Source organism: Erpetoichthys calabaricus, chromosome 18 (assembly GCF_900747795.2).
Source record: "Erpetoichthys calabaricus chromosome 18, fErpCal1.3, whole genome shotgun sequence".
Lineage (NCBI taxonomy): Eukaryota > Metazoa > Chordata > Cladistia > Polypteriformes > Polypteridae > Erpetoichthys > Erpetoichthys calabaricus.
The window spans coordinates 39,705,065-39,730,060 of NC_041411.2; the positions used below are offsets into that span (position 1 = coordinate 39,705,065).

The window sequence follows — 24,996 nt, forward strand, 5'->3', positions numbered from 1 at the left end:
CGCTCTGGATAAGAGCGTCTGCTAAATGTTGTAAATGTAAATGTAAATGCAATGTTCACAGGTTGGACCTTGCCCTGGAAACATTTTGGACAATTTACGCTCAATATATAATTTTGAGTTGAACACTTGTATGCTTTGTGCTTATAGAGCTCAAATGAATTCTGTGCATTGCTGCCTTCCACTCCTTTTCTGAGATGTGGAGTGAGAGGTCCTTTTCCCACTGTACTCTGGGATCTTTGAAAGGGAGAGACTGTAAAATGGTTTTATATATTACAGAAATGCTGTCTGAGTCCTTGAGACTGATCAGTATTTTTTCTGGCATAGAGGTAGGTGGGAGGTGAGGAAGATTGGGTGTTCCAACCCAATTTCTTAATTAGAATCCAATTCTTGGCGATAGCAGGTCTTTTTAATTTTAGTAGTGTTTTGTTTCTGGCATGTCAGGTCATTCTTATGGCGTAGATTTTTTTCCGAGGATACCCAAATGGTTTGTAACTTGAAGCGGGTGAGTAATTCACAGTCCTTCACATTTTTACCTTCAGTTTCCGTTCTTCCAAATAGTTTACTTAACCAGTTAGGTCACGAGGCATACACACAAGGGTGTAATGGAAACAAGTTAGCTGGAGAACTGCTGGTTCCTTTCTCATTTGCTGCTACTGCTGATTGGTAATAAATAGCAATTAAAACTGTTGATGCTGTTTATAACAGCCAAATCTCTTAAGTTAATATTTATGATAAATTTACCGTAGTTTTTGTGTAGTTTGAACTGACTTGAATATAATATAGTTTTACAATAGATAATGAAATATTCAGTTCCACCTCCTATAATTTAAAGTTAATGGAATGTTCTTAATGTTAGCTCTGTGTGACGATAGAATAGCCCTTAGACTGGAGTTAGACAGCTACAGAGAAACATGAAATGTTAGACAAAAAGGCATTAAGGAGACATCGTTTTCTGAACGATTTAGGTCAAACGTAGGTCCCAGTTATTTCATAACAGATAGAAACTGTAAGAAACGTATCCTTGACATTTAAGCCTCAAGTGGAATGCCATAGACAAGATGTTTCCCTTTTCCCCTTTTTTTGATATATTATCAACTCTTTACTTTATTTTGTGTGAACTGTTTGCTTTGAATTTCACTAAAATCTTTTAAACAAAACCAACTGGACCGATGAGATTTTTTTTTTTTTTGTACGTGTCGTATGATCTGCTGGAATGCCTCTCTGGTGGCTGTTTGGAAATCCTTGACTAACGCAGCTACACTGCTGTTCAAGACTAAAATAAGCAATTAAAGGTGGGGAATCTGAACAAATGAGACAACTAAAATAAAGCTTAAAATGTTACTTCAGCAACAGTTGACTTCTCATGAAGAAATTGGGTTGGAACAAAACCCTGCAGCCACTGAGGCCCTCCGGGATTGAATCTGCAGACCCCTGGTGTTTACTAACACAGGGTACTTTACTACATAGCATCAATCTGACAGCCTTATGAGCTGATTAAAACAAAATAAAATGTAGTACAAATAGGGAGAATTCAGTGTTTACTGACATCAAGAATAAAGAATATGCATTGTGGAAATGCCAGACTCGATTGAGATGAATGAAAGCTATAAACCAAACAAGAGCCCATCTTGGAGAGAAACTGAAAGCAATGGAAGTGGTCGTCATCCTTGATTTTAAGTAATGCAACCAATTTATTAGCCAATAAAAACTTCTCTCAGTGACATAGAGACACCCCATCCAGGGTGGCCTCCTGCCTTGTAGTGTTGGATGAATATCAAAACTTTGACTTTGGTGCCGATATCGACCTACACACATGGTATACTGGAGCAAATATCTAATAACTCCTGTTCCGTCCCACCTCTTTATATGCTGGGGGGTTTGTATCACCCCCTCGAAGCTCTCCGTTGGACTTGCAGTAATGCTGATGTGCGATGATACCCATGGTATCCGTAGTCAGTCATTTACTTCGAGAACCAACATTAGCATAATGCTGGTATAGTACCATTTAAAATATCTGGTATTGCGGTACTTCTTTAGCATGGGTGCACCACGCAGCAATACTATCTTGTGACTAATTTTGCTACGATAGTGTTCTAGCTTTAAGCAATATTAAAATAGAATAAGCATATTCAGAACTTGGATGGACAGATATTTTCTGACTGTATTATGAAATCTTGATTTTAGGTGGGCTTGTTGCACATCTCTGTTGCGCTGAAGGTTGACCGTGACTTTCTCTTTATTTAATAATCTGTTAAAGCTCCGGATGATCCCTTTATATATACTAAGGTACCAAAGGAGGCCATAAGCAGTTTTCAGGCCGAATTGAGATGGTATCAAATGCACAATGGTTTATAATTCTTAGATTCTTTGACGTGATCGGGACTTCATAGCTTTCAAGTGGGAAGCGGTGTGTCACGCATTTGTGCAGCACACCAGAGATGATGGGAGTTAAGACAAGGACAAGTTTGGATTTAGCCATTATTTGCTTTGGAACCATTTTGTTACCAGTAAGATGGTGTTGCATTTTTTTCCCCTCTATTATTTGCTCAGATTAGAACTCTAGTTAATTTCCGTAGAATTGTCCGGTAGATTCTACATCTTTTGAGGGTGTGAGGAGTTGTCTGATGTGGATGCATAAAAACAGCAGGGTCATTTCCCACATAACTGATCTCTCCTGGAAATGGGAGGAAGGAATCCACACAAAAGGAATGGAAATCAGGGCGCCCAGAATGCTGCGAGGCATCAGTGGTAACGTTCTCCCCTTGCCAATGCTAGCGACACATAGCTGTGGTTTATCTTTTTTCCATTTCCCCCCCAAAGAATAGCAAAGGCTTTGTTGAGGCAGCACACAGAACAGCAGCAGCCTTGATTTTATTTGTAAATGTAGTGGAAAGGCTGCTTGTTTTTGTTTTTCTTTCTGTAAGGAGCTTTGTGCGGATTAAGTTCTTTCATTCAATAGGAAACTTTCCAGTGGACCACCATCACCACCACCACCACTAAGGCTTGTGATCATTCACTTGTGTGGTATGTGCAAGTCAGCTGCTTTTCTCGATTCACAGTTTTTCAGCTCGGACTAAATCAAGCCATTGTTTTTCTAGTGCCTTATATAGCGAACACCAGCCCACGGTTATCCGCAGCCCCAGTATGGCTGTTTACTGTGACAGCTGGCAGCTGAATCGACTTGACGCAAAACGGGACTGGACAGTCTTGCTGCTAGTGGAGTACACTGGGGAGCATCGCTGGGCATCTACGGGACATTCATTTAGTCTCTAAAGTCACCTCAGTCCTGCCAGCACTGACCAAAAGGCAGGACTCCTCTCTTATCTGGTCCGTTGTAGCGGAAGAATGAAATATAATTTTCTCTATTGTAACAAGACTGCCACCTATATCAAGTTGCTCCTGACTTGACAAGTTATATAATTTCAAACGTCCAGCTCTAACAAAAACAGCGGCCGAGGGTTATCCTCCAGTGCGTCGGGCTGGCTTCTCCGACTGTGTCTCTCCATTCTTGTTGGGTAGTAAAAAGAAAATTAATTTCAGGAGAGACAGAATTTGTCAACACAGGAGCCGAGTGTGTAGCCTTCTGAGTGACACATAAAACCTCAAGTGGCTATTTCCTTTTGTGTAATGATCCTGAAAGGGTGTAATGTGCTGCTTTTGTCCCAATTAAATGTCATCCAAGCTGTTATATATAGCTGGAGTTGCCTTTTTTTTGTTCTTCTTTTTTTTTTTTTAAAAAAAGGGGGTTTGATTCACGCCGAGTTTCTTGGTTAGTGCTCTGCCAGTCAGTGGCACGTTGCCACTGCATTCTGAAAGGCTTTGTTTTCTTGAAGAAAAGCTTTCGGGAAGGTTAGGTGCCCAACGTGGTGCTTTGTATTCTATTCATCCAGCCGGAGCCTGTTTCTGCATCACTGATGCCAGGAGAAAATAATCCTTGATGGGGTTTAGCTGGGTGGTTGGGAGTGTTTGGGGGGTGCCTGTATCCATCCATTCGATGATCCATCAATTGTATGGATTTTTATTTAAGAACATACACACAGATACACTGGAGTATGGACCTGGCAAATCAAGTGCAAGGCAAGATCTATCTATCTATCTATCTATCTATCTATCTATCTATCTATCTATCTATCTATCTATCTATCTATCTATCTATCTATCTATCTATCTATCTATCTATCTATCTATCTATCTATCTATCTATCTATCTATCTATCTATCTATCTATCTATCTATCTATCTATTATACAGTGCCTCTATCTATCTATCTATCTATCTATCTATCTATCTATCTATCTGTCTGTCTGTCTGTCTGTCTGTCTGTCTGTCTGTCTGTCTGTCTGTCTGTCTGTGCCTTTCACATCTCTCTCTCTCTCTGTAATCCTGCCTACTATACTAAAATCTATCGATCTATTTTTAAATTGCTTATTCCAATTAGCAGTCATTACATCCCCGTAATAGTGTGTGCAACTCAAGAATTTGTCTTGTACAGGACATTAGTTCATCTCTTTGTCAGTCAATAGTTTTTTTTTTTTGGCCATCATATTCACGAGACTTTTAGGATACCGTGAGCGTCCTAAAGGTTTATTGTCCCAAGCATAAAAAGTGACATTTGAGCTGTATTTAGCAGTGGAAGTTAGTTTTTTTTTAAATTTTTTTAAATAATGACTGTTTTCCTTTTAAATCCCACCCTCCAAGATGCACACATACACACAAAGTCTTGTGAATGCTGTAAAGGCTGTTGTTAGAAAATGAAAGCAGTGGTCGTGAAATTTGCAAAGAGATGGTGGAGGAGTGTGGGGGAGTGAGATCATATTGGTCCATCATTTAACTAAAGGACTCCTTCTTAGACCAGTGAGTTACTGTATTTCACCGAGTAGAAGAGCACACTGGACACTGGGAAGATTTTTCCGGTTAGAGAAGAACTGACCCCCCAGAAGAGATCTGCCTTGCACATGGTATATAAAATAAGTGCTTAATCTCACCATCATTTCATCTCCTCGTGACACTACACAACTCACATTCACATCATTTCGCTTTCGTAACTAACCCCATAATGGGATAATGCCTGTATGTGTGTGTGTGTGTGTTTCGCCTTTTTTTTTTTGATGATAATAATAAGCACAATTCCCACAATCACATGCTCCATTCTCCTGTATTTCCAGACATGAGTTCTGCTGTTTTTCTATTCGACTTGTGTTGATGCTCACCACTGTGAACCATTTTCATATGTAGTTTTTACTCACATATTAGTGTATATTCAGTCATGCATGAGTACATACAGTACCAACTTTCATTTGGTAGTACCAATACTGTAAAAAGCTAGTACAGTTATGTGTTCAGAATTTTGGTATCAATTTGAGTACTGAAGTATCGGTTCTTGTGACAATCCCTAAAATGAACTTAACATAAACCTTCAGGAGGGCAACACACAGATGTCATTTAGGATGTGTCCTCTGCTGAAAATAAAACCTTCCTATTGCCATCTTTGCCGAGTCCAGTGGAGGTTAATAATAATAATAACTAATAATAATAATAATACATTTTATTTATATAGCACCTGTCCCATGCTCATGGTTCAACATTTGAATGCCTTAACATGTAGATGGATACAGTAAATGAAACTCGAATTGAATTTTAGTTCATCTTGTACAGCACTGTTTTTCACTTATGGGCCTGTTAGTGTTATTATTCTGGTATTTATGTCGGACTTCCCCCTCCAACAATTTCTTAAAATTAATTGTTTGGCTTTTTATTTATGTCATACAGCTAGTGCAGGGGATGCCGGTGGGTTTGTTTTAAGGGTCACATGTTCGGGTGAGTGCAGGAACAGATCTGGTGGCCTTGAGGTTTAAAGTCTTTAAAGCAATTACACCAAGCGTTATGTCGATAGTGCAGACCCTTTTTATGTTCTCATATACAAAGTATAGGGAAAGTATTGTAATCGTCCAAAGATTCAATGTCAAGATTTTGATGAATCTCGACGTTTTAGACCTCCCTGACTTTCTCGTATATGAAGTTTAGGGGAAATATTGGACTCTTCCAAAGATTTGATATCGAGATTTTGATGATTCTCGACATTTTAGACCTCCCTGAATCCGAAAATACCATTTTTTGAATTTTGTCTGTGTGTCTGTGTGTGTGTGTGTGTGTGTGTATGTAAACATGATCACTTGAGTACGCTTTCACTTTAGTCAACCAAATTTTGCATACAAGTATTCGGTACAAAATGTAGATTTCTATCAACTTTTGGGCTATTTCCGCTAACAGGAAGAGGTACTTTTTTATTCATGCAGTTGCCAAGTCTGATTTATTCAACTTTACTTTCATATTAATTGTACAATATATTATTAATTTGATTTGATTTGTTGATTTGATAGTCTAGGAAAGACCACTCCAGATTTTACTTTCTCTTTCTTTTGTGATGTGATAGTTTGGAAACAGTTTCTCGGGAAAAATAACAGTGTTGATATTTCAAATTTATTTTGTTATCTGTTTGACTGACTTGTAATAGATTTTTTTCCCCTTGAAGTGTCTTTAAAATGTGTTGAGTCTCCTCAGACTTGCTATTGCATCGGATGTCAACTTTTCTTTTACAAAAGAATTTTTGAAATTCATGACATAAAATGTAATAAATGATTTCCATGGTAGCCAAAGGTGAGATAAAGAAGCAGTCTAACAGCAGAAGAAGGCGTTTGCTCAGTTACTGTTACTTTGAAATGAGTTCAAGAAGAACACAGGGACACTTTCGGAAACATTTTGCACAAATGTTAAGTTTGTCCTCACACAGAGGACCATAGACACCTGGAATAAGCCACCAAGTACTGTAGGTGGTAGACAGTTGGATTTTAGGGACCTTCCCAACTGGACTTGATGCTATTTTAGAACAATTAAGTGAATAGGCCTGGTGAGCTTTGTTGGGCCGATTAGCCTGTTCTCGTCACCACTATTATAATACGTCATAAATTCTGATTTCAGTACTTGCTACAATTAAAACTGGAAACAGAACATTTGAAGTACAACAGCAGTTTAGGAGGAATATGTTGAGTCGATAATGTTTTGAGTATTTATAAGGACTGTTTATCAGTGGCTGGAGCGTGGCAGGTGGGTGTTGGAGTTTGGTGGGTTTCCATAGATTGCATTTATTTACTAAATTTACTTCTTGTATTTATTATAATTATTTACTTATTTATTTAGTACTAGCACAGCACACGTCACAGCACAGCTGTCTCAAAATCCCGTCTAAGGGCTACCTGACCTCCCACTGCTTCCTGAGGTGGATTTCTTTGGGAAACCTTCAAAGTTTGAAAAATGTTAACAGGTAGTTAGTGACTAAATACATTTGGTCAAAACGTTGTTTGGAGGCTCACTTGAGCATATAAATGCATAGCAAAATACCCGCGCTTCGCAGCGGAGAAGTAGTGTGTTAAAGAGGTTATGTAAACATATATATACATATACATATATACATATATATATATATATATATATATATATATATATATATATACACAAATCAACATATATATACACATACATATACACACATACATACACACACACATATACATATTGTAACAGATGAGGCTTTTGTCCACCTCTCGAACCCTCAGGTACCACTCTTCAGACCAGGTGAAAATATAACAACTATTTATTTTGTTATTATAATGTGCACAAAGCACCCTCCACTCCACACTCATATAAACACAATACACTATTCTCTCTTTAACTCTCCTCCTCGCCCAGACACGTCGCCACCCTACCTCCCAGCTCAGCTCGGTGTTCTGGGCTTCCCAGAGTCCTTTTATAGCCCCTGACCCGGAAGTGGCTCCAAGCCAAACCCACAAGTCCGTTTTCCTTCCGGGTCAGGGCAAACAGTCCTTTTCTTCATCCCGGGAGCACATCGCTTCTTCCAGTCACGTGACTGAGATGCACTCCCGGGTTATAGGGCATGCCAGAGCCCACTAGCCCCCCTACAGCGACTCCTGGCGTCCCCCAAGGTATCCAGCAGGGCACACTACAAAGTCCATGAGGCCCTGCTGGAACTCGGGGCACAAATATGCTGTCCGGAGGGCTCCTCCTAGCAGCCTGGTGGTGACGACCGGAATCCATAGCCGGTCGTCTGTCACAATATATACATATACACATACATACATACACATACATATATATATACACATACATATATACATACACACACATATATATATATATATATATATATATATATATATATATATATATATATATATATATACACATACAGACACATATATATAGATATACATATTTACATATCTACATATATATATATATATATATATATATATATATATATATAGACATACATATATACATACATACATTCACATATATATATATATATAGATACAGTACATATCTACATATATATATATATATATATATATATATATATATCCAAATCCCCGCGCTTCGCAACGCCGAAGTACTGCTTTTAAATTTTTATTAAGAAGAAAAGAAAACCTTTTTAAATTGAGGGAAAATATACCAATAACAATTTGTTAAGGATCTGTTTTTTTGTGAATCTGCCTTTACACAGCTTCTCCGCTGTTTTATAAACGAACGCCATATAAGGCCGTCCTTTCTCCTTGCTTAGCGGTTCTGTATTGTTTTATTGTTCGTTTATTACGATTGTTATAGTTATTGTGTAGCTATTTGAGACTCACTTTTCTGTTCAGGTACCCATTTCCTTTAAGTAGTCCACGGATTCTCCGCTATTTTTTGTTCGTTTATTACGATTATAGTTATTTATTGATTCCCTTCTTTAACTGACTGCCTGCTCATATAAGGCGCCTAAACGAACGCCATATAAGGTCATCCTTTTTCCTTGCTTTGCCAAGGAAGCAGCCTTTTTATTTAATCCACGGGTTCTCCGCTGTTTTATTGTTCGTTTATTACGATTGTTATAGTTCTCTTTGTATACCACATTGTTAGTTCAGCACTCCGGTTGTAATATGACCAAGCTGTGCAAGCTTACTGTTGAGAATGCAACGTATAGTTGTACAGGAGAAAAGCAATCTTGCCTCAAATCAATGGCAACCTTTTGTAGGTCTATGAACTTAATTTAAACTTTAGGTTTACACGGTGCTTTGTTTCCGAAGTACCTGCACTCATGAATATGTCTGTATGCGTCAGTCGCTTCATATTCTTTTCCTACATTATCAATTGTGTAATGTGTTTTATGAACAGGTTTGATTCATCTAAGTGATCACTCGTGCTGCGCTCAGTCAGTTCACGTGAGCCGCTCTCTTGTATGATGTTGCGATGTCCACGGCTTTATTTAATGTTAGCTAAGACCCGGCACTTAAAAGTTTCTCGCTACAGCAATTTTAACTCTGTTACAAAGTGATCCAAAGTCTCGTTTATACCTCGTGTCTTCTCATTAAACTTGTATGTCGCGAATATGGTATTGCAAACGGCAGCGGGAGCGTTTCTATAAATTTAATTTAAACTTACGGTTTACACCATGCTTTGTTTCCGCAGTAGCTGCACTTATGAATATGCTTGTATGCGTCACTCGCTCGCTTCTTATTGTTTCGCTGCCTTCTCAATTGTGTAATGAATGTTTTCTTCAGCGCTCTTTGGGGCTCTACCTTGTTTCCTACGTACTGCGTTCACAGTCAGTTCACGTGATTACGTGGGAGGCGTGATGACGCAATATGCAACTCCGCCTCCCACGGCCATCGAGCTGCAGTCTATTACAGTATATGGACAAAAAAGAGGTTCCAGTTATGACCATTACGCGTAGAATTTCGAAATGAAACCTGCCTAACTTTTGTAAGTAAGCTGTAAGGAATGAGCCTGCCAAATTTCAGCCTTCCAACTACACGGGAAGTTGGAGAATTAGTGATGAGTGAGTCAGTCAGTCAGTCAGTCAGTGAGTGAGTGAGTGAGTGAGTGAGTCAGTGAGGGCTTTGCCTTTTATTAGTATAGATTTAATAAAGTGGATCATTTTTTGTGTTGATTGGCTGGCGTGACCTGGTATGTCAAAAATGCTGTAACCTCTTTATTCACCCCTATAGTGCTCATCTCTGGGGTCTGAATGAAATGTTGCTCCCCTTCTTTTATGACCTGTCAACTCTGTGATGTATAGGCTGCAATCTCATCTTCCGTCCTCTAACTCGGGATTTCCTCAACTTGACAGGAGTGTAACTCATTGAAGTGTTAAATCCCTCATCAAGTACACTCGTTTTTATAAAAATGTTATGAAATCAGAATTTGGTCATGGACACTGTTTGTTGATGGCTCAGACCTTGTACTCTAATGGTATAATTGGCCCAGACACAGGAACCAGAGGGTGATGGTGTGAGGAACCTCATCAGAATTGGCTGATGTTAAGGGCGGTGACCAGCAGGGATTAGATGATTTAGATAGGAATAAGTAACAAGTTGATAAGTTTGCATTTGATACCAAGATAGGTGGATTAGCAGATAATTTGGAATCCGTTATATCATTACAGAAGGACTTAGATAGCATCCAGGCTTGGGCAGATCTGTGGCAGATGAAATTTAATGTTAGTAAATGTAAAGTATTACACATAGGGAGTAAAAATATTAGGTCTGAATACATAATGGGAGGTCTAAAAATCGAGAGAACACCTTTTGAGAAGGAGTTAGGAGTCGTATCAACTTCCAGACAGAGTTCAGAAACCATTAAGAAGACTAACAGAATGTCTGGTTATATAGTGCCCTTTGTCTAAGGAGGTTCTTCTCAAACTTTATAACACACTGGTGAGGCCTCATCTGGAGTACTGGGTGCAGTTTTGGTCTTCTGGCTACAAAAAGGACAGCAGCAATGGAACAGGTCCAGAGAAGAGTGACTGGGCTGAGTCCAGGGCTACAGGGGATGAATTATGAGAAAAGATTAAAAGAGCTGAGCCTTTACAGTTTAAGCAAAAGAAGATTAAGAGGTGACATGATTGAAGTGTTTAAAATTATGAAGGGAATTAGTCCAGTGGATCGAGACGGTGACTTGAAAATGAGTTCATCAAGAACACGGGGACACAGTTGGAAACTTAAGGCTAAATTGTCACACAAACATTAGGAAGTTTTTCTTTACACAGAGAACCACAGACACTAAGCTAGCAAGTAGTGTGGTAGACAGTAAGACGTTGGGGACTTTCATAACTCAACTTGATGTTTTTTTTTTTAGAAGAATGAAGTGGATAGGACTGGCGAGCTTTGTTGGGCTGAATGGCCTGTTCTCGTCTAGAGTGTTCTAATAATTATTAGATTAGATAAACTTTCTTGATCCCATGAGGATTGATCATCTTGTCCCTTATAGTGCCTTATAGTGCGCATCACATTTCAAGGATTTCTTTATCATTTATTTTGTAACTTGCCTGCAGTGGGTTTTCAGCGGGGTCTGAATCTCACAAGTTAAACTGTATGCTGTAGTGCCCATGTAATTTAGTTATTGTGCCACTCCTTGTGTGATTTTGGGGTTTGCAAAAATAAAATTGCACTGTATTAACTGCAGAATAGAGATTAAGCCAATGTTCATTGATGGAGGTCGTCATTCAGGTATGCTGAAAATGAGGTTGTTTTGCAAGGTGGCTTAAGTGAATTTTGACTTTGGTTGTTATAAACACATAATGGCGCCGTAACCTTAAATCACAAGGTTGCCAGTAAAATTCCAGCGTCTGGCTCATTGAGTAACCTTGAGCAAGTCGCTTATCTCACTTATGCTCCAGTGATTTAAAAAAAAAATGTATGGAAGCCATTATCCCGATCTTGAACGTCACCTCTGATAAAGGTGTCAGCCAAATATGCAATAGCAATAATCCTCGTAATTTCCATTGACTCACCTGACTTTTTGGCCCATTGCTTGAATCGCATTCCCTACTTTTTCTTTTACCTTCAAGTCCTTCAGACATCAAAGTGAGCCAGCTTCTTTCATGATGCGACCAAAATAATTTTCCTAGTTTGATCTGACCCAAAACTGACTTCTCTGTCTGCCTCGCAGCTCACAGTACGAGCGGCACTACAGTTCAAAAGCATAGATTTTTTTTTTTTTTTGCTCTCTCTTTTTCAATTGTCTGGTTTTCACAGCCATACGGTTTGTTGTGTCAGAGAATAGCCGCGTTTTTAACGATTCAAACAGTTGCAGGCAGTGCAGCATCTCTCGATTTGATTGTTCTGTTTGGGTTCGTCATGACTCGCTGTCTTTGCTAGATGAAGATGTCTCGTCATTTTGAGAATGCAGAATTCCTCCACCTAGACCTTTGAGGACGAGAGGATATCTTAACAGTCTGTTCTGCTTCGTGAGCCATCTTCACATGAAGCACATCCATCCATTCATTTCCTAAACTGCTTAGAAGTTCCTGCCCTGGCAACATCGGGATCCAGCCCTAAAAGTGGCGCCAGTTCATCACAGGCCACAATCTCTGAAACATATGCTGTGTTCCATTTGAAGTGGGAAATCGGAATTTCCTAAATGGAATTTTCCACTGGAAACACCCCCTTAAGTCGGATTTCCAGCTTGGAAACAGAGTGCAGTCTATCGCAGGACCCGCTTGCTGGACTGGCACTGCTAACTAATCTAACACATCAGAGGAAACTCCACACGGTCCCCCGGGAGAAGGTGCAGACTTCAAACAGACAGCAGCCAGGTTTGGGATTTAAATCCAGTCTCTTAAATACTTGAGGTGGCAGTGCTAACCTCTATGGCACCAGGCCTTCCCTATAAAGACATTCTTCTTCTTCTTTCGGCTGCTCCCATTAGGGGTTGCCACAGCAGATCATCTTCTTCCATATCTTTCTGTCCTCTGCATCTTGTTCTGTTACACCCATCACCTGCATGTTGTTTCTCACCACATCCATAAACCTTCTCTTAGGCCTTCCTCTTCTCCTCTTACCTGGGAGCTCTATCCTTAGCATCCTTCTCCCAATATACTCAGCATCTCTCCTCTGCACATGTCCAAACCAACGCAATCTCACCTCTCTGACTTTGTCTCCCAACCGTCCTACTTGAGCTGACCCTCTGATGTCCTCATTTCTAATCCTATCCATCCTTGTCACACCCAGTGCAAATCTTAGCATCTTCAACTCTGCCACCTCCAGCTCTGTCTCCTGCTTTCTGGTCAGTGCCACTGTCTCCAGCCCATATAACATAGCTGGTCTCACTACCATCCTGTAGACCTTCCCTTTCACTCTTGCTGATACCCGTCTGTCACAAATCACTCCTGACTTTCTTCTCCACCCATTCCACCCTGCCTGCACTCTCTTCTTCACCTCTCTTCCACAATCCCCATTACTCTGTACTGTTGATCCCAAGTATTTAAACTCATCCACCTTCGCCAACTCTACTCCCTGCATCCTCACCATTCCACTGACCTCCCTCTTATTCACACACATGTATTCTGTCTTGTTCCTACTGACCTTCATTCCTCTCCTCTCTAGAGCATATCTCCACCAAATCTTTTTCAGATCTGTATAATGGCACCAGGGCAGTCTAGCACACAGGTCTTTAAGGATGAGGGGGCAATCCACACAGACATGGCAACAACACTAAGCGTGGACACCGCACTAACCACTGAGCCACCCTGTTGCTCCTGTCTGTGATTAGGAGCTATTTTAAAAAAAGGCCCCTAATCACATACAGTAGTATGTGTGTACAGAGGTAAAGACCCCTGGGGTGGGGGTGGATTGCTGTGTGGTGTTATCAGGGTAATGAGATTTTAAAATGATGACCGTGTTAAATCTGAATGGTGGGAGGAGGCGAAAGAGGCGGAGGGATGTCTGCACGCAGGAACAGTTCCCGGGTGAAAGCCATGAGGAATCATGTCTCCCTGGCTGTAGGTTGGTGCGCTTGTGTGTCAGCCATCCCTGGCCGTTCCTGGCTTGTTCTATCACTTATGACACTTCTTTTGATGATTTGGGTTACGATGAAATGCAAATGATGAATTAAGCAGACCTGCAGCTCCACAGATAATGTGCTAATCCCTGGCTATAACGTGCCTCGCCACAGCTTTATTTCTTAAAATATTTACACAGGCTGAGCCTTGTGAAATGCAAGTCCCTGCATTTTTATTTCCCCTTCTCCTCAGCGGTGGCTTCTTCGTCATTTGAGTAGGGTTAAGGTCGCTTTATCCAGCTTCTGTTACAGGCTTTCTGCAACAATTAGCACAAAGATAAAAATACTCACAAAGGCTTGTGCGAGGAGGAGAAGAGTGAGAAGAATTTCAGTTACATTGTGGTTCGTATCGCTCATCGTGATAAGACTGGTGTCTGTTTCAGTGGCTGCAATGTCTTCAATACAGAATGCCATCCATTGTGTGCTGGCTTTTCAATTTGACCCAAAGTTGTAGTGCTGCCTTACTGTCACGGACAATTGTAGGAGAAAATGTTGGCTTCATTTTAAAGATGGCAATACTGCTAGACTTCCTTTTTTTCTTTAAATTCTACCGAAAACTTTTGAAGTATCCTGGTGAACCACGGACATCGGTAGTGATGGCAGAAGCTGGCAGACCATTTTAATGTTGGCAGTTTAATGTGACAAGGAGATCTTTGGGATGTGGGAGGAAACGTGGAGCAGCCAAAGAAAAGCTGACACGGACCGAGGGAGAACTTTGAAACTCCACATGAACAGCGGCCTGGCTGGGCTATGAACCCGGGACTGTGAGGCATCGTGCCACCATGCCAGCTGCTGTTCTTTTAATATCTGCCGATTATTCCAGATATTTTTTATTTTTATTATTATTATTTGACTAATGTGGCGAGACGGACTGGACAAGCAAAACAGCAGAGTAAGCATTGAAGATGTCTTCTTGTTTTTTAATTTTAAATTTGGTACCGAAGAGGCGTTTGCCACGTCCTGTTGTGTAAAAAAGCAGTACAGACGTGGCTCTCATCATCAGCTCCTACTTATTCAGGGAGTGCTGCACTTTTTGTTTGGTTGAATAACAAATGTAAACACACACCCCCCCCCCCCCGCCCCCTCACTAAAGTCCCACTTACATGAGACCCCATAAAGTTGTCTGAGACTACACAGAGGTTGGCCTGGAGGGTCTCTGGCAGGAGGAAGGAGCCCGGGAGACAGAAGGTGTGGAGAAAAAGTGGCGTTTAGGCTCAATGTGGCAGCCGCCATGGAGTTTTTTTTTCCTGTTTATTTGAACTTTTTAATTTCTCTTTCTCTTTCACTCTTCTATTTCTGTCTCTTGTGTATTTTATTTTTAATAAATGGACTCTATTGTGGTATGTTTTGGCCTTGTGTAGCATCTCTCTGCACCTTGATTGATGCTGCCGGGCACCTGCTTCTGTTACAACGGGCACTCTGTTAGGACCACCTAAATAGCTCTTACTTTTCATTCAAGTCGGTTTATTTTATACGTAGTGCCTGCCTCCCTTAGCAAACCCCTATAAGGGGGCACTCACTCTCCTTTCACACACACACACAGACACAGTATTTGTATCGCTGGAAGGGTGATGTACTCACACACTCCACCTCTGTCCTGTTGGTGCCACACACTCAATCACCCTGCACTATTCACAATACACACACCTACTGCTCTTTTGATATCACTCACACTCGGCTTGTACTGTCCAGGTTTACACACACACACACACGCACGCACGCACGCACACACACACACACACACACACACACACACACACACACTCTCTCTCTTTCCCCCCTATTGGTGACACACACACTCTCAGTCACTTGCTCATTCACTTAGCCTGGACTGCCCAGGTTACTTACACACACACAGACACATACACACACTCACACTCCCTCCTTCTCAACTTCTGTTGGTGCCACACACTTGCTCACTATTCACGTTACACACACACCTTGATCTGTCCAGGTTATACACACACACACACACCCTCTCTCTCTCTCATAGGTCTCATGCGCATGCACACACACACACACACACACACACAAACCCATGATCACTCACTTACTTAGCCTGTACTGCCCAGGTCACAACCCACACACACACTTTTTTACTCTCTCTCCCCCCCCCCCCCCACACCCCCCCCCCTTCCCTGTTAGTGTTAAACACACTCACACACACACAGCCTGTACTGTTCAGGGTTTCACATTCACACAAACACATGAGCACACGTGGTCTGCACTGTTGGTGTTATGTATATGTAAAAATTTAATACTAAATATAAGTTCTATTTAATGTTTCAAATAATTGCATTGAATGTGTTATGTGCCTGCACCCTGGTATTAAGGTGCACGTTACAGCCGGAACTTGTTTATATGCATAAAATGGTGGAAGTTTGGTAATTGCCGTATTTGTGTCTTTCTTTATTAACTTACTATTATACTGTTGGTGTCTCCTTGTCCCACACACTCGGTCTGTACTGTTGCTTTGTAACACTCACTTGCATAGTCACCCTCAAGTCCTGACGGTGTTTTACTTACACACACACACACACACGCACACACACACACACACACACACACACACACATCCTGTACTGTTCAGATTACACTCACACCCCTCTCCCCTCCCTACTCCATTGGTGTCACACACACACACACACATACACAGAGAGAGCCTGTACTGTTCAGGGTTTCACATTCACACACACATGAACACACTTGGTCTGCACTGTTGGAGTCTCCTCGTTCCACACACTCAGTTTGTAACACTCACTCGCACACTCACCCTCAAGTCCTGACAGTATCTTATACACACACACCCTGTACTGTACTGTTCACACACGCATGAATACACTTGGTCTGCACTGTTGGTGTCTCCTCGTCCCACACACTCGGTCTGTACTGTTGGTCTGTAACACACACTTGCACACTCACCCTCAAGTCCTGACAGTATCTTATACACACACACACACACACCCTGTACTGTACTGTTCACACACGCATGAACACACTTGGTCTGCACTGTTGGAGTCTCCTCGTCCCACACACTCGGTTTGTAACACTCACTCACACACTCACCCTCAAGTCCTGACAGTGTCTTATACACACACACCCTGTACTGTACTGTTCACACACGCATGAACACACTTGGTCTGCACTGTTGGTGTCTCCTCGTCCCACACACTCTGTCTGTACTGTTGGTTTGTAACACTCACTCACACACTCGCACCCAAGTCCTGACAGTCTCTTTCATACAAACACACTGGTCGTCTGTGATTCCTCGCTCACACCTTGCTGTTTCTTAGATGTTATCCTGGCCCCCTGAGGGTCTGATGGCTCCGCCCCCTCGTGTGGTGCCGTCCACTCAGCTCAGCCCCTCGACTCCGTCTCCACGTCGATTTGCTTGTTTTGTAAGCAGGTGTGGGATTGATAAATGGTGTTAATGAAGTGTAAACTTGTAGAGATGACTTTTGCCTGGATTTTATTTTATTTATTTATTTGTTTTTCTTTTGCAGCCTCTTCAGATTGACGACAATTTCTGTGGGCAAGATTTTAATCAGCCACTGGGCGGGATCAACACCATTGAAGGAATCCCCTTGTTTCTCGACAAAGATGATGGAATGACTTCTGTGGCTGCCTATGAATACCGAGGGAACACCGTTGCCTTTGCTGGGACACGGAATGGCAAAATGAAAAAGGTGAGCCGGTGCTTGATTGGCCGCCGTGTGCTGTTGTGCTTACACTTTTGTTGTTGCTCGCCTTTTGTAGCCATTTTTTGGGGAAATGGCTTGTTCAGTGTGGTTTGTTGTGGGACAAACAAGGATAATGGAAGCCATTCTTGTGTTGACAGTGGGGTGCTCGTCGATTTCTCTTCTTGCTGTGCACATCCAGCCGGAGATATTTGGATGTCAACTTGTGTTAACCCTTCGACACATGGGCCTTGCTTGTCGATGAGCCAGTCTCTCTGTCTCAGTTTGGTTTCTTTCTTAACTAAATTAAAAATTAGACAGTTACACTAAGAGAAGAAGGAATGTGAAATGTGACCCACAAAGACTTGACTAGTGTAATCCCGATTATACGATTCAGCCACCCCATGAGCAAAGGGAAGAGGAGGAAATAAAAGACGCCAAGTCCTCCTCCGCAGGTCTCGTCTAAGTTAAAAAAAAAATGTCAGCGTGAAGTGTCCAGGTAGTAAATCCCTTTGTGCAAAGAAGCTCTACCCTGTTACATGACCCCTGAGTGCTGAGTAGTTTAAGCACCTCTGTCTGGTTTCCGCTCCTTTCCAGGCTGGGTACATTTTTAGTTTTGTACTCTTAATTTGGCCTTTTAATTCAAGGATCAGCTCTGTAACATCACTGGCTTTCATAGCCCTCTGGGTGTGGCCGCTGCTCCCATCAAGGTCTCCCCATTGCACTAGATAACCACCAAATATGATGTGTACCGGTCAGCGGCTGCAGCTCTAAAATAAATAGCTTTTATTGTAGCCATTCGGTGATACATCAGGCATCTTCCTTGCTGATACTTTTGTGTGGTGAGATGGTTCTCAATGTGTGTCCTAAGCTGGGTATGTTAGACTGCACGACTGTAGATCATCATGTCAACTAACCCTGACTCGCTAAGGCTATGCAAATAATAAATTCTGAAAAAGTCATGTAAAATAACATGGCCTTTAGGTTGGATAAGTTATTGACCAGTTGGATTGATTTGCTGGGTATGTCAGACTACAGGACTCGCTAAGATCATAAAAATATTAATTGCTTGAAAATCATGTAATATGACATGGTCTTTAGTTGGGGTGAGTTACAGACTAGTTGGATTGAGTCACTAGATTTGATAGACTATGAGACTGAAATTTACAGGATTAAGTAACCCCGACTCACTAAGATTATGTAAATAATAATTTCTGAAAAACTTGTGTACAATGACATGGTCTTTAGTCAGTGTGAGTTAGTGTCTGTTTGGAAGGAGTCGCTAGTTGTGATAGACTACATGATTGGCAATCATGGGATCAACTAACCCTGACTAACTAAAATTATGTAAATAATTGTTTTGTCTTGGTAGAGTAATATATTGCTCTACTTTCCCCTTTTGTATTATTAATATGTAGCCTTTGTCAGAATGCCTATTCTCACAGACTTACCACTGTTTATAAGGTATTATAGTATATAACGTATCCCCACCTTCCCTTCTATATCTATAGGCAATTAGGTGTAGTAAAAAGACAAGCAGGAGTTAAGTTACACATAAAATAATGTATAATTGATAATATTCATAAATAATAACAATATGCAAAGTACATTTGAATATTGGCAACCATACAACCTGATTAAATGGTGATGTGTAGTTCAGGCGGCATGCAGACTTGTAGTTATTTAAAATGTCTCTAGTTAAGGCATCATTGGTGCTCAGCTTTTTTCAGAACAGGCCGTATGCCTGTCTCAATATGGCTGCCGAGCTGTGCTCTTCATTGTGTTGTCTTCATCATCAGAGGTTAGTAAGAGATGCTTCTTTCAGATGTTAGTAAGAGAGACAGAATGTGGTTGAACAAGCAGATTTATAGATTCTCTGTCCAACCCCTACAGCCAATAGGACATCATAGTACTTAAAGGCCTCTGAGACAAGCCAGTTCCAAACAAGCATACCTCAGACCAATGGGGAAATAGAACATCTTAATACCTGCCATCCCCCAAAACCATTTGTTGAGTTAAAGTTTGCCAGTTAGGCAACCTGGCTTCCTTGCAGGGCGGTTGAAAGACTCTAGCAGAGAAACACTCATGTCAAGCACCCCTTTCCCCCAACTTTGTCGTAAAATTCAAAGAGACTCAGTCGTAAAGTGGAGGCAAACATGAATGACTCTCATCAAAGTAGCACTAAATTACATTGCTTTGCCTAAATTACAAATAAAGACATACAAAATATTTATCAAGTTATATACAAAATCTCACATCACAACAATAAGAATTTCTGAAAAAGTCGTGTACAATGACATGGCCTTTAGCTGGGGCGAGTTACAGACTAATTGGATTGAGTCGCTGGATATGATAGACTACAAGACTGAAATTACGGGATCAACTAACCTCGACTCACTAAGATAGATAGATAGATAGATAGATAGATAGATAGATAGATAGATAGATAGATAGATAGATAGATAGATAGATAGATACTTTATTAATCCCAATGGATTACGTAAAAAATAATTTCTGAGAAAGTCATGTAAAATGACATGCTGTTTAGTTGGGGTGAGTTACAGACTAGTTGGATTGAGTCGCTGGGTATGGTAGATTACATGACTGGATAATCACAGGATCAACTAACCCGACTCACTAAAATAATTTAAATGATAATTGCTGGGACGTCGTGTAATATTACATGGCCTTTAGTCGGGACGAGTTCCAGACTAGTTGGATTGAGTCGCATGGTATGATAAACTACATGACTGAAAATTCCGGGATCAACTAACCCTGACTTGTTAAGATTATGTAAAGAATTTCTGAAAAAGTCGTGTAAAATGACATGGCCTTTAGTCGGTGTGAGTTACAGACTATTTGAATTGAGTCACATGGTGTGATAGACTACATGATTGGAAATCATGGGATCATCTAACCCTGACTTGCTAAAATTATGTAAATAATAATTTTTGAAAAAAGTCATGTAAAATGACATGGCCTTTAGCCGGGGGTGAGTTAGTATCTAGTTGGAATTGAGTCACTGGGTATGATGGACTACATAACTGGCAATTACGGGATGAACTAACCCCGACTCACTAAGATTATGTAAATAGTAATTGCTGGAAAAGTCATGTAATATGACATGGCCTTTGATTTGGTTTCACTAAGCTGACCTGACATGACTAAGTGTAATAAGTGCACACTTCAATGCAAGATGCAGTGGGGATACGCCATTGTCCTTGTAACACTAAAAAATGTACATGGGTCAGAGAAAGCATCGGTGGCTAAAGATATTTAGGATAATCATTTCTGCCTCCTTTCCCTCCTGGCAGTTTTTCTGCTGCCTTTGTCATTACTCCTAATTTAGTATTTTCATTTGGAGATCAGCTCTGTGGCAATGGTGTTTGCTGCCCTGCTATTGGCTGCCTTATTAGCTAATTAGGCTCATTAGGAAAAATTATGGTGCAATTAAACTCCCTGTGTCTTAGGACAGTGAACTACAGTGAAAATGAAAAAAATTATAGAGCGTCTGTGTTTGAAAATCTATGGTGGTCTGAAAACAAGACCTGGCCCATTAGTCTTTTATGACATTGCAGACAGGATATTCAGGCCATCCATCTAGTTAAACGGCATGTTCTGCTAAGAAGTAGAAATCGGATGGAATGAAAACCAGCAGCTAAAGTAGGTTCCAAGGTCTGTGATTACAAACCAGTGCTTGTGTTGTGTAAAGTAAAGAAAATGGTGATATAGCGGCTGGACTCGCTGTGCCTGGAAATCATGTGTACAGCACCAACTCTGTCACAGGCAGAACAGTATTGGCTGTCAGAAAAATGGGCGAGTTGGCAATACTTCGGAAGTATGAAATGGTATTCTCCCGCATATGTAAAAATCGTCTTGGATAAAGGAGCGTTGGAATCATCGGATGGAAAAATTCAGATTGGACGGCGGGCACAGACTCGACTATCGAAAACCCGGGTGGTGGTAGGCGGCCAGTTCCCGAGGTCTCCAGGACTGTGACTTTTATTTTTGGCTTCCTCTTTTACAGATGTCAACAGGCCATAGTTCATCAATTAATTAATGGACAGATATTGTTGTTTTTGATTTATGTTTAATCAGTTTGTACCTTGTTCTTTGTGTGTTTTAACAAATCTGCTTTTAAATGTGTACCAGTTCTGTATTTAGTAGTTCACATCATCTGTAGTTGTATTTTCACAGAACTCTGTGCCTGCACTCAGTGAAGAGCACCATACAAAACATAAGGGTTCTTCTTTCCTGAGGTTTCTTTCATTTTTTTTTCCCTACAAGGGTGTTTTTTGGGAGTTTTTCCTGGTCTTCTTAGAGAGTCAAGGCTGGTGGGCTGTCAGAAGGTAGGGCCTGTTAAAACCCAGTGCGGCACTGTTTGTGTGATTTTGGGCTACACAAAAATAAATTGTATTGTATAAGTTAGATTGGATTGTATTGCTGGAGAGTCGTCTAACTTGGCATCCTCTGTGACTCCTACTCATGTAATCTGACAAGACCAACCACTGCAGTCGTCAAGTTTCAGTATTAGAACGTTTTCGCTTGATACATTTGTTGAAGTGCAGAGTTTAAAGGGTTAAAATTGCATACATTTTCTTACCAATTAATTTTTAGAAACCATTTTTTATAAAACCGGGTGGTAGAGAGTGGGGTCCTTTATCAGACATGAATGGGTTGCCAGTCTATCACATGTCACGCTCACATGTGCACCCACTTGTGACTTCAACTAAAATGAATATTTTTGAAGTGTAGACTGAATCTTAGGGGTGCTCAAAAAAATCAAATTGGTTGCCGACTGGGTAGGTCCCTTAAATTGTGAAGCAGTAGTGCCAACCGGTGTGCCACACATTGGAAAAGCCAGATGAATTATTTAAATAAACAGTTGCCTGTAATGGGTAATGAAGAAATGTGTGTTACAACTTAAAAATACAAACACATGCAAAACTTGGTTATGCTAAATTGAATACCCATATTGTGTGTGCGCCATTCAGTTTTGAAATTGTCCTTTTAAGGGTCAACAGTCTGCCTGACCTCCACTTGAGGACTTTGTCGAGCACATTAAAGACATTCTGCAGTGTGGCTCGTCTGCGCTCAGCAGTAGCCGTGAATTCCTGAGGCTACTTGATCGTTGCTTGGTGGGCAGTTAAGAAGCGGGGCTTTAGAAATCCACTGTCGCGTGACATTCCAGTTAGCTGCATTGCAGACGACACACGATATGGATATATGAAGACAGAGTTGGAGACCGTGATGAGCAATGGGCATGCTGTTGTAACCACTAGCCTTTTCATTTCTTCCACTTCCTGAAATGTATCCAGAATAAATAAATAGAGTGCAAATTTACAAGGTAGCAGGCAGCCAGAGAGGGATTTGCATATGGGGCAAGGCGCTAAGAGCACATCTCAAGGCTCACTTTCCATATGACCAGAGCCAGTTGTTACTGTCAGTTTGCTTTTCGTACACTTTATACTGGAGTAAGTGCTTATTTTTAACATGCTTTTTTGGATCCTCCAAATGTAAAGGCCTGCCACAAATCATCAAATTCATCCTCATCAGCATTAGAAACTAAAACACGGGCACATGTTTTTTAATTCAAATGCATGGCTGCTGTCAGGCAATAAATGGCACCCTTTAGAATTAGTGCAACTCTGCAAATGGTTTGACGGACAAATGAGACACTTAGTCTGGACGTTTGTTATACCCCAAAGTTGGGCCCCTGCACCTTATGGTTGACCGCGCTGTAAGCATTTCTTTTCATCTGGAGGGCAATCACCAGCAGAAAGTCATCCTGAGCGCCTGTATCCGGACAGGAGTGATTTGGGGTCGACAGCAGGAAGCCAAGAATGCTGTCTCATTTGATATTCGATAGTTTTAGAGGAAAATGCTGCCGAGAGGTAATTTTAATATGCAATCTCTACCTCTCCGTTGCCGTCTCTCCCCCCTCTGCTCCCTCCCCTTCAACACCATATCAAGCCATCATCTACTGATTTTCGTTTTCAGAGGGAGCTTCTCTTCCTAGTATAGTACTGCTGCCATCAACTGTAAAGGGCAAGGATCCAAAGGACAAGTGTGTTTTCCCACCTGTCTTCCCTTATTGATCGTTACATGCCGTATGAATCTGATATGTGGATATGACTTTATTTATGGTTGATCGATGGTTTGTTTTTAGACTGAAAAGACTCTTGCGCTTAGGTAAATAACACCCTATCTAACCCTGTGTCATTGGCAGAAGTATTCCTAATAGGAAACTGTCCGCACCAAAACTCAGTGTAATCTGTTAAGCCTTTGCTGAACATGCAAATGTCAGGCTGACTAAATCATTCAATAGTCCGTCAACAGGTTTTACTCTATCAGGGAGCCTGTGGCCTTAATTCTGACTGGAGAAACAAAGTTTGAGAAGCAAGCAAGGGGGGATTAAAAAAAAAAAACATAAAGAATTTGAAAATAACAAAGGAAGGTTAACAGTGACATTCAGGAGATGATTAAAACCTAAATAAATCAATAAATGGTAATAATAGTCGGGGCTGGTACTAGACATATATCTCAGCCTTTCTACCTTCGGGCTATGGAGAGCTGTTCTGATCTATTGAGTTCGCGTCCCTGTTGTGAGTTCCTCGAATTTTGTCATCGGATAAAGGACACGCACACATTTGAGGAGTTTTCCGGCCATGCACCGCAGTCGTTTTACTCTTAAAACCCCCCAACCTCAGTTATATCAAGTGAAATGATTGAGCAAAGTCAAGAGAAAATGGAATGGAAACGTTAGCATTAAAGCTTATTATGGTACGCGAAGAAAAACAGAAAGTTTAAAGGTCACAGCTTTTCTAAATATCTTTCTGACCCAAGTGTGAAATTTGGTACACATATACTACAAGGGCAATCCCAAAAGTAAGGTCTCCTATTTTTTTAGAAATACAAACAACTGTTTATTTTCTATAAAGACTTATTTTTTTTTCTACATAATCGCCATTTCGGTCGATGCATTTTTGTAGACGCTGTGGTAGTTTTAGAATGCCCATGTCATACCAGCTCGCCACCATGTCCTTCAGGAAGTGTTGAACCTCATCTTTCACCTTTTCGTCGGAGCAGAATCGCCTTCCGGACAAATGTTCTTTCACCTTAGGGAACAGGTGGTAGTCACTAGGTGCCAAGTCCGGACTATAGGGTGGGTGGGTGATGAAGTACCAACCGCCGATCTTTACGCATGTTTTCCTCAACCTTCGCGACTGTCTCGTCGGAAATTGATGGTCTCCTGCGTGAACTTTGCACTTGGCGGTAGCGTTCAACGGGAGCTCCATTTTCAAGGGCTGCCAAGCCAAGACTGAGCATCCCAGTGAAGCCGCACATGCTTGTTTGGGAGTGGAGGAAGCACCAATCACAACAGTGTGGCCAACAGCCGTACGAACAGTTTCTCTACGTCCCC

At 41.1% G+C, this 24,996-nt stretch overlaps 1 protein-coding gene across 2 annotated transcripts in view; it reads left to right on the forward strand.

The window, feature by feature from the left end:
- The window catches only part of LOC114668853 (plexin-A1-like), a 727,343-nt gene that overhangs the window by 137,708 nt on the left and 564,639 nt on the right, over window positions 1–24,996 (forward strand). For both annotated transcript variants that reach the window (XM_051921286.1, XM_051921287.1), the window contains exon 3: window positions 17,400–17,582. In XM_051921286.1, coding sequence (XP_051777246.1) covers window positions 17,400–17,582 — 183 coding nt within the window. The remainder of the gene's footprint in view (window positions 1–17,399; window positions 17,583–24,996) is intronic.